The 16,699-nt window shown below is 39.3% G+C and overlaps 1 protein-coding gene across 7 annotated transcripts in view; it reads right to left on the bottom strand.

Annotated features, from left to right (window-relative positions):
• PLD1 (phospholipase D1) overlaps positions 1-16,699 on the bottom strand; it is a 225,204-nt gene that overhangs the window by 75,352 nt on the left and 133,153 nt on the right. For 6 of the 7 annotated variants that reach the window (XR_012129383.1, XM_037003125.2, XM_073232089.1 and 3 more), the window contains 6 exons: positions 15,280-15,480; positions 14,180-14,393; positions 13,482-13,595; positions 6,689-6,817; positions 5,832-5,950; positions 4,314-4,427 (listed from right to left, as the gene is read on the bottom strand). Coding sequence is in view for 6 of the 7 variants with exons in the window: in XM_037003125.2 (XP_036859020.2) it covers positions 4,314-4,427; positions 5,832-5,950; positions 6,689-6,817; positions 13,482-13,595; positions 14,180-14,393; positions 15,280-15,480 (891 nt within the window). In the remaining variant the exon portion in view is untranslated. The remainder of the gene's footprint in view (positions 1-4,313; positions 4,428-5,831; positions 5,951-6,688; positions 6,818-13,481; positions 13,596-14,179; positions 14,394-15,279; positions 15,481-16,699) is intronic. The other variant, XM_073232088.1, reaches the window with a different exon arrangement.

Below are 16,699 nucleotides of genomic sequence, written 5' to 3'. Positions count from 1 at the left end.
TAATTAAGCTCATAACCTCTAAGTTATGTTATGAACAATAAAGTATGTTAGACTATGCTAAAAAGAATAAATCAAAGGAAGAATTTTATTAAATTTTGTTAAATTTCTCAAACAAAAGTATGTAACAGTTACTTGGCTATTGCCATATGATAGCTAAGAAAGTGCAAAGTTTGGAAACATGTAATAACAAGCTTTTTAAAATGTAAATAACCTACTGCATACCCAGGTCTTATCTCCCTGCTGCTTTCTGGGTTCTCTGGAAAACCAGGAATCAGGCTAGGCTATAGCTTTCACTCTCTCTCTATTTCACCTCACTCTACAGTCATGGCTTGAAAACAATACAGTCTAGAACAAGAGGAATAATGTTTACAGCCTGTACCTAATGTGAAGTGAAACAATACTGTGGTTACTTTCAAAGAAAAGGAGAAATGGAGTAGGGTAATTTCTTTCATTTTTTTCAAATTCTGGTCATCTCAGATTTCCTGTCTTGTAAAAGATGCCCTGCCTGGCTGTACCCATTGTTTCTGCAAGTAGAGTTATTTCAGCAGTTACGAAAAACATGTGCTGGCAACCAGCAGGGATCCAGGTCTTATGAGGTCTAACACTTCTAAAATGGTAGGGCAGTCCTCTTTAAGAAAAAGAATACTGAACAAATATAAAATTGGTATATGCTAGAATTACCATAACAGCCTTTTTGTCCCCATGCTTTCATTCTCTTTCCAGCCTAGTAAGTTCTTCATGGGTACGAACTTAGGTGCCAAAGTGAGTTTGTTCAGAGAGATGGTAACAGACATGTGACAAAATGAGAGATCCTCTGTCAATCAAGCTTGGGAAATTATCACAGCACATTCGCTTTAGTGCCTTCATGAGGTGCATCGGCATAACAAAGACACTAAGAAATCTTGTATTTAAAAACCTGCAAAAACTTATACATCAATGGAAATCTTTTTTGTGGAACAGCTATTAGCACATCACTGGTGAAACTCAGTTTGGGAAACTGACCTTGGTAATAATCATAAAACATTCATGTATCATGTTTCTGTCTGGATGAAAAAAAAGTTCCAAAGTTCATGAATACCTCTAAGATCAGGTGTAAAGTGACCAGGCCAGCACTCCAGAGCATCCCCAATCTGACTGTATGCCATCTAAACTTCATTTACTCCCTCTTCAAGAGCAAATGGTTTGTGGCAGTGGAGCCTACCATCGTCTGAGCAGGCAGGCTTGTTCCTTAAAGGGACACCAAGTTCTTCTCTGGTCTGTATTTCCATAGTGGCATTTAATCCTATACCACATCTTGTTTTGTTAACTGAATTCTTTAACATCATAGGTTTCTCTCCCTCACCTAACTATGTTTCCAGAGGCAGAGAACTCCTTTTCTATCTGCCTCCTCCATATCCAAGTGTGTATGGATGACTTCACGGTGCAAACAGATGGCTCTTAGGAAATACAGGTTGACTGAACAAATGAAATGATGAGTGTGTGAGTCTTGGTAAACTTCCTTCCAAATCAACTGGCTTTGGAGTTTCCTGAGTTCATGCCATCTGAGCATATCAAGGATGAACATATGAGCATATTAGAAGAAGTCACTGATCTAACCTCATCTCTAACACAGCATCCAGTGGTGCAAAGAAGGTGAATCAGGGAGACATTTTTAGATATGTAGAGATTCTGTCTGCCTTACCAGGGGCAGCTGGATGAGAATACAGAAAACAGGGCTTTACTAGCTGGCATTAGAAAATGTATGTATATGCAACACTGGCATGAAACACCCAAGGCTGGTCACAAAAACTCACAATTCCCAGCAATACCTTTTCAACAGATAGTTAATTAGTACCTGTTAACTTTGATAAGTTGATCACTGTGTTAATTTTAATGCTATTTCAAATCTTAAATTGTCTTGTTTTCTTAATATTAAGGCTCCAATTTCATCTTATAGCATAAGCAATTTTCCTTGCAAGTAGAATACAGTTTAACGGGTTCATAAAATACTCACTAGCTTACATATGAGTGCATATATGTCTGCACCCATAAGTTTAGATTAGTTGTTTCCTTTGCCCGGGAATGACTAAATATTTGCTATAGGTATTGCTCTGAAGTGGCTTATCTTTCTGATTGTTCTATAAATTGACCTATGTTCTTTTTTACTTTTTATTTTGGTATCATTAATCTACAATTATGTAACATTATGGTTACTAGACTCCCCCGTTAATAAGTCCCCACCAGACACCCCATTGCAGTCACTGTCCATCAGCGTAGTAAGATGCTATAGAATCACTACTTAAATTGACCTATGTTCTAAATGTCTTTCCTTATATACACATACCTCTACTTATAAACAGTACAAAGTAACTGATTTCGGCATTTCATTTATATAATCATATTCACTGGAATCCATGTTTAAATTATATAAATCTGTATTAGTGAAGTCAGGAGCATATCGCTGGGTCTTTACTTAAACGGTACTTTTGATGATGCTAGTGATGACCTGGAACAAGAGGCAATGCCAAAGGTGGCCCATCCTAGTTCTTCCATGTATGACCTCAGGACGTCTGAGCTGGAGCTGGTAGAGGAAGCAGATCGGATAACAAGGGACCACAGTAATATTTTATGCTCTACCTCTATCAATAACTAGTGAGGTGACCCTGGACAAGTCTTGTAGCCCCACTGAGTCCTAATTTTCTTCTCTGTAATTTGAGATGGTTGGACTGGATGAGCTAAAATTCGGTGATGACTCTATTAAGGGAATTCCTTATGCTGTATTTAGAAATAAAAGAGCCTCTGAGAGGCACTTGTTAATTAGTAACTAATATTAGATTGAACTGTAACTAGCTTCCTAGATGCAAAGTTTCAGCCACATTCCTGGTGCTTAACTGGTATCAGTCCCAGGTTTCTGGTGTGTCATGTTGCTAGGGTGACTTCAGAAGGAATTACAGGACAAGCCTTTCCTTGACTGGCATCTTCTAAGGAGATGCACTTAATACATTTAGAAAATAGTTTTAAGAAGAAGACAAATTGAGTATTTTTCAAATAGGGAATGTAATACTAAGTTTTAAAAGATCTGTTCAGATTTGCTTTGGAGTTGTCCTTACTGAAAAATCTGAAGCCAATATGGTAGGCACTTAGTCCAATAGCAGTAATTTTACCCAGTATCTAAAAAGCTTCTGCACAGCGAAGGACACCATCAGCAGAAGAAAAAGGCAACCTATAGTATGGAGGAATATATTCATAAATGACATATCCGATAAGGGGTTGACATCAACATACATAAAGAGCTCATATGCTTCAACACCAAAAAAAAAAATAACCCAATTAAAAAATGGGTGGAGAATCTGAACAGATACTTCTCCAAAGAAGAAATACAGATGGTCAACAGGCACATGAAAAGATGCCCCACATCACTAATCATCAGGGAAATGCAAATAAAAAACACAGTGAGATATCATCTTATATCAATAAGAATGGCCACTATCCAAAAGACAAGAAGTAACAAGTGTTGGTGAGGATGTGGAGGAAAAGGAACCCTCCCACACTGTTGGTGGGAATGTAAATTGGTGCAGCCACTGTGGAAAGCAGTATGGAGGTTCCTCAAATATTAAAAATAGAAATACCATACTATCCATGTAATTCCACTCCTAGGAATTTACCAGAAGAAAACAAAATTCCTGATTTGAAAAGACACATGCACCTCTATGTTTATTGCTGCACTATTTACAATAGCGAAGATATGGAAGCAACTTAAGCGTCCATCAACAGATGAATGGATAAAGAAGATGTGTTCCATATACACAATGGAATATTATTCAGCCATTAAAAAAGAAAGAAATCCTGCCATTTGCAACAGTATGGATGGACCTAGAGGGTATTATGCTCAGTGAAATAAGCCAGGCAAAGAAAGACAAATACCATATGATTTCCCTTATTTGTGGAAGATAAAAACAAAGCAAAACAGAATGAACAAAATGGCAGTAGACTCATAGACACTGAGAAGTGACTGGTGGTTCCCATGGTGGGGGGATTGTGGTGGGTGAGTGGGAAGTTGAGGGGTATAAAGGGGCACAAAAATTCTCAGTCATAATATAGGTTGGTCACAGGGATAGTAGTACAGCATGGAGAATACAGCCATTGGTTCTGTAACATCTTCCTATGTTGACAGATAGTAGCTATCCTAGTAGGGGGAAGGATTTAATAATATGGGTAACTGTTGAACCAATGTGTTGCCCACTTGAAACTAATATAAGATTGTATATGAACTATACTTCAATAAAAAAAATTTTACCCAGTAGCATTTTGTGAAAAAGAAAGGCCAGACTTACCTGCACGTTAGCATGGACAGACCCAGGCACTTGATATTTCAACTCATGGGCTGTAGTTTGAGACTTTGGGAGCAGGAAAGGATAAAAAAGAGACCGATATTTTGGTTTCATAATCTAAAGTAAAGCAAAACAGGTAAAAAAGATTCAAATGAGAAAACAGTTCCATTCTTCCCTACTTTGTGACTATAAAAGAAATTCAGGTTCATTTGAAAAAGAAAAATGTTAACAGGGTATGCTCCTATGTGAAGAGGTGAGAGATGACTTATTTGTGTTGTCTTTCTATTTCCCAGAGGCAGAGAACTACTTTTTCACCTTTACTTTTTGTAGTGGGCATGTATGGTTTTATATTTTTAAAGAAAGCTTAAATATGATCTAGAGTTATAGTGGTAAACAGTTGCAAAAATGGGGTTATTGTTTTGTAAACTGATTTTTTTACTATATTGTAAATATCTTGCCACAGCAATATAGCAGTACATGTCATTTTTTAATAGTTTCATAATAAAATGGTATAGAAGAATCATAATTTAATAAATTCATATTAATGAGCATTTCATTTCTCATTTTATTTGAATTTTTAGGAGCAATACAAAAATCAATTACCTTATTGTGTTACTTCTTTAACTTAATTTCCCAAAAAAGATTCTCTGACTCAAAGGTTGTACCCCTTTTAAAAAGTTTTTTGGTGCCTTACCAATTTGTCTCCCAAAAGCAGAGTTTAAGAGCATTGAAAATCCCAAGCCCAACAGCAGATCTCAGGAGTGTGTTTTATCTTAGCCAGTCTAGTATGTTAAAAGTAATATCCCTTTGTTTATTCATTCATGCCCTCTAAATTTTTATTAAAAATTACTTTATTTCTACAAGCTTCTACTGTGTATAATATTTATAAATGAAAAATAAGATGAGACTCTAAGTTGCTAATAAAATTAAATATTTTTTCAAATTATCAGGGAGAATAATGCCTCATCATTATTTCAAGTAAATAAAATGGAACCATAGGAACTACCCGGATAGTAGGCACTTTACATATGCATGTTAGGTCAGGGTCTTACAAATAACGTAGGCACACTAAAGAAATCACAACCTGGAGAAGAGAAGAATGGCTCCCTGCTCTCATAGTGCCCACCTTGCTCAGAATCAGCTCTCAAGGCAATGCCAGGACTGGAAGGATCTGAAGGCTGGAGCTCTCCCCCTAAGTCAGGCCGCCATGCCCCTCCAGCAGCCCTCCAGCCGACAGCCCACACCAGATGCTTAATGGGCACTGAGCATCCAAGGAGTCCCGGGGATCAGAACCACAGGCCCCAGCAGTAACATCTCTCCCTCTGTGCTCCGAGTGATCTGTGGTGTGAAAGTCAGGGAAGTTTTCGTTTTCTTTTTCCCAGAGGCCCAGGAGCTCCCAAGAGCAGATGGGTGACAGGGCTGCCGCCACTGCAGCCCCTTCTTGCCTGTCCTCTAGGTTTCTCCTGTTCTAGGCCTGTCTCTCTATGGGTGGACTTAATCATGACAAAACTGTCCACATACCTTTGTGAAGTTCCAGCGCTGGATGAAGTGACGTGCCACGTCACGAGCTGCCTTCCCATGGACCGCGGAGGCAATGTCATGCCAGGGCATCCGAGGCGTAGAGTATCTATCAATGAAGTCTGCCCAGGTGCCCCAGGCAAGATCATTAACTTCTGAGTCAGGGACGAAAGCCATCTAACCCCTGTTCTGATCCCAACTATGGTATGTAAAAGGGAATGTGGTAGTGTCCACCTTGTATATAATATGTATTTCCTAGCTTGGGTAGAACAAACCCTTTATAGCCCAGAGAAACATAGATCTCCCATTGAAGAACACAGTCCCCTATGCACCTCTCCCAAATAGGTTTCCATTTCAGTTAGTATTAGATAATCACTACGTGATGAAGGGTGTGAGTTGGGACAAATTATCTATGGCTGTGTACTTGACACTACATATATTTTTTTAATCCGGTTGAAATAATGTCAGGCCATGTACACAGTGCCATCTCTCTCTCCTCTTAGACATACAGAGTGACAGTCTAAAAATGTGTCACTTTAAAGCTGGAAGATGAAGATGATAAGCAGAAATGGAGATGAACAAAGGGAGGACACCATCTTTAGGAGAATGACAGATATTTCCTCCCAGATATGCCCACATGAATCCTAGAGGTTTCAAACAGGTAGGCTCTATTTCATGTTCTTTTCTTACTATAACTACAAGGAAAACTCCTTAAGTATATGACAGAATGACAGTCTCCAAAGGTTTACCAAATATTCAAAACAAAACAAAGCCAGAGACATTAGACTGGCACCGCGTACTTGCTGAGATGCTGAGTAAAAGATGAAATACAAGCAGCCACCTAGGACCATGGTACTCACCAGCAAAAGGCTTATCAAGCTGAACCCAGTCTTTGAAGACAAAATTGCAGTAGTCCTTTCCATGCCAGAATCTGGTTTCCCCGTGGAGCTCCCCCATGCCTGTCTGTAAACTGCGGATGGAGCCAATGTCTGCGAAGGCAGCAAGATCCATTCAGAGACAGTGGTTGGCAGTGCAATTCTCCTTTATTAAATACTGAAAGCCTTCTTAACTCTTCTTCTTAAGCCTCCTAACTAGGGTAGCATTTGTTTCTTTTATCTGAGGCTGTGGGCTGGTCAGGTTTTATATCCTGCATAAATTTATTATTTGTGGGCAGCTGGGGCTGTAACCAGGTTCACATGTGACAAGGAAATGTACCATTCTTATGCCCAGCATCTACTGGATCACTGAGGAGTGGATCACAGGGTGAACTGTGAATAAAGAACTCACTAGGAGGGACCATGAGAGAGCAGTAAAGCTAGGTCAAGTAGAGAAACATGAGAGGCAGAGGCCATAAGAAGTCACGCCTTCTCTTTCCTCAACAATATGGTGCACACCTAATATATACTCTTGTTTTTTTAGTTTCAAAAAGCAAAAAATCCCAAATTTGCAGGTAACCTATGTTCCAGAATTGACTAGCTAAATGACAACAAACTTCACCTTTTTGAATCAGAAATCTGATTCAAATCCTTTACATGTAAAAGGAAGAACTTAGCCTAGACATCTGAAATCTTTGGGGCTCTAACAGTCTATATTCCTAAAACCATAAGTGACATCTGTAAACAATGCTGCAAAAACAGACAGAAGTTTATGATCATAGAGGCACAAAAGCTGCAATCTATTGCAACATTTCACAGAGAACTTTGCCAGGACCTTATTACTTAAAGGGTAAATACTTTGACTTAAACAGTTTGTACATTTATGGGATATGTTGACCATAAGGACTACTAAGCAGGAAGACTAGCAGAACTGCAAAACACAAACGCAGCACTTGGCACAAGAGAGGCACTTAACAGACACTGGATGTGAAATACTTACTGAATGAATAAAAGGAGCCACACGAGGTAGCCAGTGAGAGCACTGGGCTGCTTCCCCCACTGCTGTAGTGCCCCAGAATGTCTTTCTAAAATGCAGACTCCTTGCTTAAAAGCCTTCTAGGATAAACCTCTGCCTACAGGGGCTCAAATCCTAAGCTTAGTGTGCGTGGAAGGCTCTTCCCAAATCAGTGCCAATCTTTCCGGTCCTCCTCTCCCCATACACCCCAGGCCTCATGGTTACCATAGTTCTCTGTATTTTGACAGGCCTGGTCTGTCAAGTCTACAAGCTGTTAGCACATTACATTATTCCTTCTGCCTAGAATATTCTTCCTCTTTCTCAGCTGCATCCTTCACAAGCCTGACAGCATTAGCTGTCCCCTGCCCTAGCGACACCTGCCAGATCCAGGTAGGAGAAGCAGTCAGGTGTAAGCAGCTTCCCTCCCTGCTCCGAACCAGGCTATAAACTCCTAAGGAGTCGGGAGCTTCTCCCCTCGCTGCCTGCTGTGGCTCCTGGTATTCAGTAGGCAATCAGTAAGTATTTGTAAAGCAGAAGTTTTTAAACAATCACCACGTACACTGATAATATTCTATCTCAAGCTGAATAATTAAGGTTATTGAGTACCTTCAAAGGTTATTGAAACTTTATATAAAATGTCTTAAAGTGCTAAAGATTAAGAAAACTAATTAATGGTAAAAACAGAGTTCTATTGACTTCCCCAACTGTTTTATTTTCTTGCTCCAAATGACTGAAAACACCGGTAGGTCTGTTTGCTCACCTGCAAGCTCTTTATAGTAAGCATGGCACTTTGTTTAAAAAAAGAAAAGGAAGAATAAAAGGACAAAGAACAAGATAAATAAAGGGTCAAATTCCAAATTAATAAAAATATGTATATATAATTTGTTTTTATCAATTGAGAAACTCTAAGCTAAAGCTTTACATATACACACATTATTTAAAAATCAGCTTTCACCTAATAGTTATGACAAGAAAAACAAAACAAGGCAAATTCTTGTCTCAGAAAATTAGCTTGATACTAATTGAAATTGACCTGCTCATAACTTAAATTTATTTTTGGTTTTAGCCATGGTCTAAGCTACCCCAAATAAATCAGGGTCGTCCGTCAGAACAAATGAAATATTAAGGCCGCAGAGCCAAGTAGTGCTAGTTCCTGAGATCACTGCTCAGAACTGCATGAGCACTTGTGGAAAAAAGAGAGGGCTGTTTACATCAGCAATGCCCAGCAAATAGGAAAGGTTCTCATCAGTCCCAGGGGACTCCCAGTTGATTTCGTACTTGCACCTGTCTTATCTTTTGGCACAGGTGTGCAGGCCAGTTCCCTGCAATTCTCATCCATCAGTGGCCCAGACCCTGGCTGCCAAATTTCATACAAAGGGTGTCTTCCTGCCCCTCACCTAGTGTCTCTGACTTTCCCACATCTGCCTTTCATTCTCAGCTCTTGGCTTCCAAAGCCACACTCCTCTCAGTGACTCCAACCCAGCTTCCTGAGCTTTCCTGGCTCCTCCTCCCCAACAAGATGCTCCCTGACTTCCTCCTAAATGTATCCCCCTCTCCCTGGCTTCTCTTTTGGACTTCAGGTTTACAGCCACTTCCAGCGGCTCGCCTGACCTTGTCTACCTTGTTGCCCCACCAGGATTTTATAATCACATGTGACACTAGAATCATTATCACTCCCACAAATTAAGCCACCTTCCTTTGAGATTTCTGCTTTCTGCTCATAATCACACAAGTTCAGACCTCAGAATCGCCTTTGGCTCCTCTCTCCTTCACCATCTTTCCCCACCCTCCTCCCCATCACCACTTCCCAAATCCTAAGGAAATTCTGCTGATTCTACCTGTGGAAAGAGTTTCTCCCAATTACTTAATTCTTGGGCTCACTGGAGCAAACTAATCAGACCATCTGTGTCTAGTGTAACTAGTTCAACACCACCCTTAACTCCCTACCCCACTCCCACCTATCCCTCCAAATCCTACCACCCCCAGCCCCCAGGGACTCTCCAACATTTAGTGTATGAGGATCAATGTCTCAGTCTGACTTTCAAGACCCTCTATATACTGGTTCAGATATATCCGACCAGCCCAATCTATATACACATTAACTAACCCTTAACCACAATTCCAAAACCCCAAAGCTCTGAAAATTTCAAATTATTTTAACAGCTCATTTGTAAGCAAATCCTGCCTTTATTTATCCCATGTGGTGCAGCACAATATAAAAGATTTGCTTATGGGGGATTTCCTGGACCCTACAAAGAATGTAACATAATACAGAGTATAAATACAGTATTACTTTTCTAAAATCCAGAATCTTTTAATTTCTAAAGCACTTCTGATCTCTAGAATTTTGTATAAGAGATGGTAGACCTCTATGTATTAACCACATTCCACATCTAGATCTGAGATGCTGAGATAAATACTTCTGGCATTTCCCAAATCTGTGCCTTAAGATGAAACATCTGCCTGGAATGTCTGTTTCTCTCCCTTCTTAGTCTTTGCCTATGCAATTTTGCCAATGTTCAAGGTCAGTTCCAGACAGATTCTGTGTGTTTTATTTCAAAAAAACTTGTGCTTTTCAAAACTTTTTGGAGTTTAGACTTGTGGGTCAGGGTTTACATCTATGAAGGCTCCACTGACAACTCTAAACAGTAAGGATATCTCCCCCTGATGAATTACTAAGGCACAGAGTTAGTGAACTTTTTAAAACTGATGCTTACCTGTTAGATAACAAGCTCTTTGACTGCAGAAAATAAGTTTTATATATCCTCTATTATTGCATCCCTGAGCACAGAGTTTAAAAATGACTTAACCTATTATCCATTATCCCTTTTAATTATCTATCTGAGTTTGAAACACCTGTTTCAACTAAACTGCAAAAACGATTTTCTCAGCCATTTATTTAGTTTTGCTTACAAGGAAAAGATCAGCAAACAGTTGCTGAACATAAGAGGAGTAAATATTAACCCTTTAAAAATAACAGTATCAAGCAAAGCAATGTCAATTCATAATTCTTCCTCTTGCAACATAATTTTGAAGGACAAAAGAACCTTGAAGATGACTGGGGGATTTTGAATTAAAATACATACTGCACTACAGAAATCTACTATGGTTACTAATCACATTTAAGATGAACTGGTTTAAAAAAAAAGATGAACTGGTTTTCATGCAGTTTTTCTACTTAAAAACCCACAGTGATCTTGCATGCATGCTCCATACTGTTCTGCACACACCAGGAAGGTTCACTAGGAGCCCAGTTCATCACGGCCTTTTGCATTCAAGTAAAACTGACAATGAAGCTAACCCAGTTCACATCCTCAGGAAAGGAAGTTATTAACTCAAGCAAACATTCAGTTTCAAGTTTCTAATGAATAGTCAGTCACTCTATGCTCCATTTGGGTTTCAAGTCCTAAGACAATCAAAGTTTAAGTCATTACATGATTTAAATGTAGAGTTGTGCTCTTTAAACCTCCTTTATTATAAATCGTAGAACCTTACTCTTTTTTCAACACAAATTCACATGGAATTTCAATATACATAACAATACAAGTGGGATCATTCTGGTTGAAGCAGGTACCAACAGGGGTGAGAGGGTCCAGGTCTCGCTTACTCAGTGTCCTCCTCAGAGGCCCCCTGAGAATAGACTTTGCAAAGCACTGCCCCAGCAGGACTCAACTATCCTTTTGCTTCCCTTAAGTAAATTCATTGTTTTCATATTAAGAAATTAAATTTGTAACTTAACATGGTTAATGGACAAAGTGCTCTCCGTCTTTCACATCCTACATCCTGTGACTCCGCAAATGCTGACAGCTCCACCTCAAGATGTTTTCAGTATCTGCCTGGTCACTACCTGCCACCCTGGTCTGCTATGAAGAAGGAGCTATAAAACTGCAAGTCAGGCCTCTCTACGTCCTTTGCTCGAGGCCATGTGATGACTTTCCTATTTCACTCAAAGTAAAAGCCAAAATTCTATTACCTGTCCCTCCCCAACTCCACTTCAGCCACAGTCCTGGAACACACGAACACTTCTGGCCTCAAAGCCTGTGCACCTGCTACTCCTCCCCCCAGACATTCTCTTATACTAATTTTTCTGTCCCTTTTGATCTCTGCTGTACACTCACCTCATTAGAGAAGCATTCTGTGGCACCCCTCCCCAGTATAAAATAATAGCAGCTCTTTTCTGCTCTTCCTGCTTCCCCTGCTCTATTGCTCCCCATAAAAATAATCAACACCTGCTATATTGTGTTTGATGATCTATTTGTATATATAATCCCCATCCTTATGCTCCAATTAGTTACTGGATTTCATCTGTTTTGTTAACTACATCCCTAGTATGTAGAATAGTGATTGGCATTTATAGGAGCTCAACAAATACTTATTTAAAGGAACAAATGAATCATATATATTTATTCCTGTATCCCCACTTAGAGTTTTTAATGATTGCACAATGCCATCAAGGGGATGAACCAGTCATTATGTTCCTCACCATTCCCCTACTCTTGGATGTTTAGGTTGTGTATTTTCTCTCTTTCCCTTAATAAACAATACTGCATAGAACATGCATCCAGTTTATTAAGGAAAGGGTTTTCATCGACACCTGAAAAGCATCCATACTGGGTCCTCAATCACTATGGGTATCAGCCCTCAGTCTCATGTTGGCCTGAGTTATTTAATATATTCAGCAGCCAGTTTGTATCTTCTTTTCCTACTGTCAGCAACACTAACACTCAGTCGCAACAGACCCCTCAACTTCACGGTTTGGCAACCTCATTCCTCCATCTCATTTTAAACTTCAGTCCTAAAAGCAGAAAGCCACATAGGAATTACAAAGCAATACCTGCACCTGTTTGCAACTCTTTATCCTTACTATCTGCCCCTGCATTTGCCTACCACCCGGCTCTCTGGACTCTCCAGAGGCCTCATGTCTCAAGGCTTTGAAACTCTACTGAGCATAGCAATTACTGAGTTGTCCCTGAATCCACATATGCATCAAGTACTAGCTATGTGTTAAGTAAATAAAGTGTCTCCCTATATATGTTGTTATGATTTAAAACATACAAAGTTACTTAATAGTTATGTTGGAGCTTTTAGTTCATTATTTATAGTTAATAAGGTAAAAAAAAATGTAGGGTCCCCTCAAGAATGCTGAGAACCACTGCTCAAGATCAAGCTTAGTTTATCCTGCTCATTATGTCCTGCCGGCCACAAGCAACTCACACACAGCCCTGGTAACTGGGCTGGAAGGCAGCCATCACCCACAGTACACGAGAACCATGGGCTTGGGAATTTAGCCGAAAGGTTGTGATGTAGTAATCTGCATTTCTGTTAAATCACAAATCGGAATAATGAGCTCTGGAGGGCTCATAAACTGCAACTTTATTGGACAAGTCGTTTATCTCTTACCCCGAGTTTCCTCATCTGCGAAAAGGAGATAATACTGTTATTCCCCAGCACCACCAGTGCCGGGGGCTGTGATGGGCAGTCTCCATGTGGTAACCACCAGCTTATACTATAATTGTTGTTAATTAATATGATTACTTGTCCCAATATCTGACCTATTGCCAAATTCCTCTTCCTTCCCACTGCATTTTAGGCTGTCCCTTTTATGTGAGTACCTCGTTCTTCTTAGAAAAGCTTATCAGAGCGTAGTTTCTAAAAACACATGTGGTGTGAAAACTGCGCAGACAGAAAGTCAACCGGAAGCACACTCTGCTCGCGCAGCAGAAGCTGAAGCCCAAGGAGGTTCTCTGCTCACACATCACTTACCCTCGTTAGGTCTAGTGAGCCCTTGCTCAGACTCACTGGAAGAGTGAAAGAATTTCAAGTGAGGTTTTAAACCATGGATTAAACTCTGACGACTTCTACAGTGATTACAATAACCTGGAGAAAGTTGAGAGTTCCTTTTTTACAAATAAATAAATAAATAAACAAACAAAGTTTTCTAAACTGGAAAGCAGGTCAATCATTTTTAAAACTAGACAGGGCTATAAAAATCAGTCACAAATCCTGCACAGCAGAAAACTGCAGGGCTTTAAGACAAACTTGAGAAGAGTAATTTATAAGATGTAGAAAATTTGGCAGTTGAGGATAAAAACTTGACATATTTATTTCTGGATAGGAAGAGAAATGAAATTTCTTCTGTGAAAAATTTATAAGGTACACTTAATACTTTCCTTGTTCCCTCATAACTTGGCATTATTTTAGAAATGCTTAGTCATTCTGTTAGCACCAGAAGCATGAGCTGTAGTTACTGTTACGACTTTCGTGCGGTAAAACAGTGTATCTGGCCTGCAGTGAGGCAAATGGAGCCATGAAATGGCAGGAAATGGGATACGGTGATACAGGGACCCTTTGGCATTGCTCATGTTACCCTGTTATAAAAAGACAGGTTTCAACAACAGGTCTACAGTGCCTGGCTATGGAGGCACAGAGTGCCGTGGAGACAAGTCCTAGCAGAGACTTACGGGAGGCGCTGTCAAGGCTGCTGATGCTGTCTGAGCTATGCACATGGTGCCGGTGCAGCTGCCTGTAAAGGCTAAATTTGGAGAACTTTCTGGGCTTTCCTATTCCTTTCAGTTTTGAATCCGTATCATCAACACTCTTCAGGATGGGCAGATTTTTACTGGATTCATTTTTGTCTCTGAGGCTTAAGGATTCCATACACTCTGGTGTTTCAGCCTGAGGAAATTATTAAAGAAAAAAAACAGAGAGATTGCATAAGACACACTGCAATGAGTTCCTTTCATCCTAGCAGAGCTGAGGGGCAAAGTTTACACGGGTGTGCAGGAAGCCGACAGACAGACACAATAACGTGTGAGGTCAGCCACAGGGCAGTGGGTGATTCTTGTGAGCTGTTTAAATAGCATCAAAGGAATACCAGGCATTCCACTGTTGTTCCTCATTCAGTAGGCCAAATTCTTAATTTCATACCAATTAACCTTTTCATCTCCATAAAGTTACCTATGTTACATTCATTATTGAGCTACTGAACCTCTTCCTTTGATAAACATTAAGAAATGCCGTTAGTTTTTATCCCGAAGTTTTATCTTTGTTTGAAGAGTTATTAATAACTCTTTTGAGAGGTTCTTAACTTCATTTGAGAAGTTCTTAACTTTCTGCTTTCAAACAGAATTCCTGAAATGACTCCAGGCTGCCCTCTCCCCTATCCTATTTTTGTAGCTCTTTAAGTAAGAAGATTCCAAAAAGCTACTTGTAATAAGGCTGCTTATTCAATTTAAACTCCAATTGCTGCACTTTGTTGTTTAAGGGCTTTTTCCTAAAAAAGAAATAAATCTTTCACTGAAATGAAAACAAGAGCTGGCCATGAGAGAGCAAAAGCCCTATTGAGTCTCTTCTCTCTTCTCACAACAGAAGGAACAGAGACTCAGAGATGCCAAGTTGCAACTTGCTAGGTTGTGTTTGATGTCAGATCTGTTTGACTTAATGTTCTTTATCCATCCTGGGATAGGCCACCGCTCATTCAATCAATCAGTCATGCTACTAATACAGACTTATGTAAATTGTGTCTCTTTTATGCAGTTCCATAGAGGTGAAATTTGCTTACTGTGAAAGAACTCAGAGACAGTCCCGTGGTGACACGTTTCACACTGCCCACGTCCGTCAGTCTGTGCTCATCATCATCCCACCTTCCATAGGCCAGGTCGATCCCACCCACAAAGGCCACTGACTGGTCGACGATGACGAGCTTCTCGTGATGAGCCCACAGGTACACACTGGATGACACATGATCTGGGTGCCTCATCACCTTGAAAGGAAAAAAACCCTACACTTCGTAATACACTTTTTAAAATGTCCTTTGTATTGTAATAAAAATAGGTCAGTTTTCTCCCCTAAATAATATTTTCTATAATTCAAATACCAGCATGTGCTATGTACACACCAAAGAAAAGCCCCAAACTTCTAATTTATTTTTAGGATTTAGCAGGGGAAGATTCCTAGTTACTTCTTATGCCTCCCACCTCCACACACACATTTTGGTGCAGCTGCCATTGAGCTTGAAGTTGGGCCAGGCATTTCAAAAGAAGTCACTTAAATGTAATAGCTGATCCCTTTTACCCCTAAGACTATTATGTTATATCTGATATTATTTTTTTAAAAAAACTCTAAAACTTTTAATCAACCTCTATTGTGGGCAAAATTTTTAAGTATATAGATATTTTGGCAGCTCTTGGTTTGAATGGTACTTTGACAAGTTACTAACCTCCTGTTTTCAAACAGGATTCTTTCTAAATGTTCCCAAACTGACCAACCTGTTTTTGTATGTCTTTAAGTAGGAACATTCCAAAATCTTTGGGGACTCCTTTTTTTAAGAAAACATTTTTTTATTGTGGTGAAATACATTTAACAAAATTTACTATATTAACTATTTTGTAAGTGTACAGTTCAGTGGAATTAAGTACATTCATATTGTGTAACCATCCAGCATCCAGCTACAGAAATCTTCATTTTGAAAAACTGAAATAACTACCCATTAAAAAACAACTTACATTCCTTCCTTCCCACACCCAGGCAACTAACATTCCACTTTCTGTCTCCATGAATTTGAGTTGTGTAAGTATCTCATAAAATGGAGTCATACAATATTTGTATTTTGTGACTGGTTTATGGCACTTAGAATAATGTCTTCATGGTTCATCCATGTTTTAGCATATTAGAATTTCCTTCCTTTTTCAGACTGAATAATATTCCATGGTATGCATATACTAATCCATTACTGAGAATGGGATATTAAATTGTCCAATTATTATTATAGAACTCTCTATTTCACCCTTCAATTCCATCAATGTTTGCTTTATATATTTTGATAGTCATTATTTGGTATGTAAATGTTTATAGTTGTTAATCTTCTTGCTGCACTAAGTATTTTATTAATGTATGATGTCCTCCTTTGTCTATTGTAAACTTTTTTGATTTAAAGTTTATTTTGTCTGATATTAGTATAGCCATTCTTGCTTTCTTTTGGT

This window comes from Manis javanica, chromosome 3 (assembly GCF_040802235.1).
Source record: "Manis javanica isolate MJ-LG chromosome 3, MJ_LKY, whole genome shotgun sequence".
In the NCBI taxonomy this organism is placed as follows: Eukaryota; Metazoa; Chordata; class Mammalia; order Pholidota; family Manidae; genus Manis; species Manis javanica.
The sequence above is the reverse complement of the archived record's forward strand: the minus strand, read 5'-3'. Positions and strand labels throughout refer to the sequence as shown.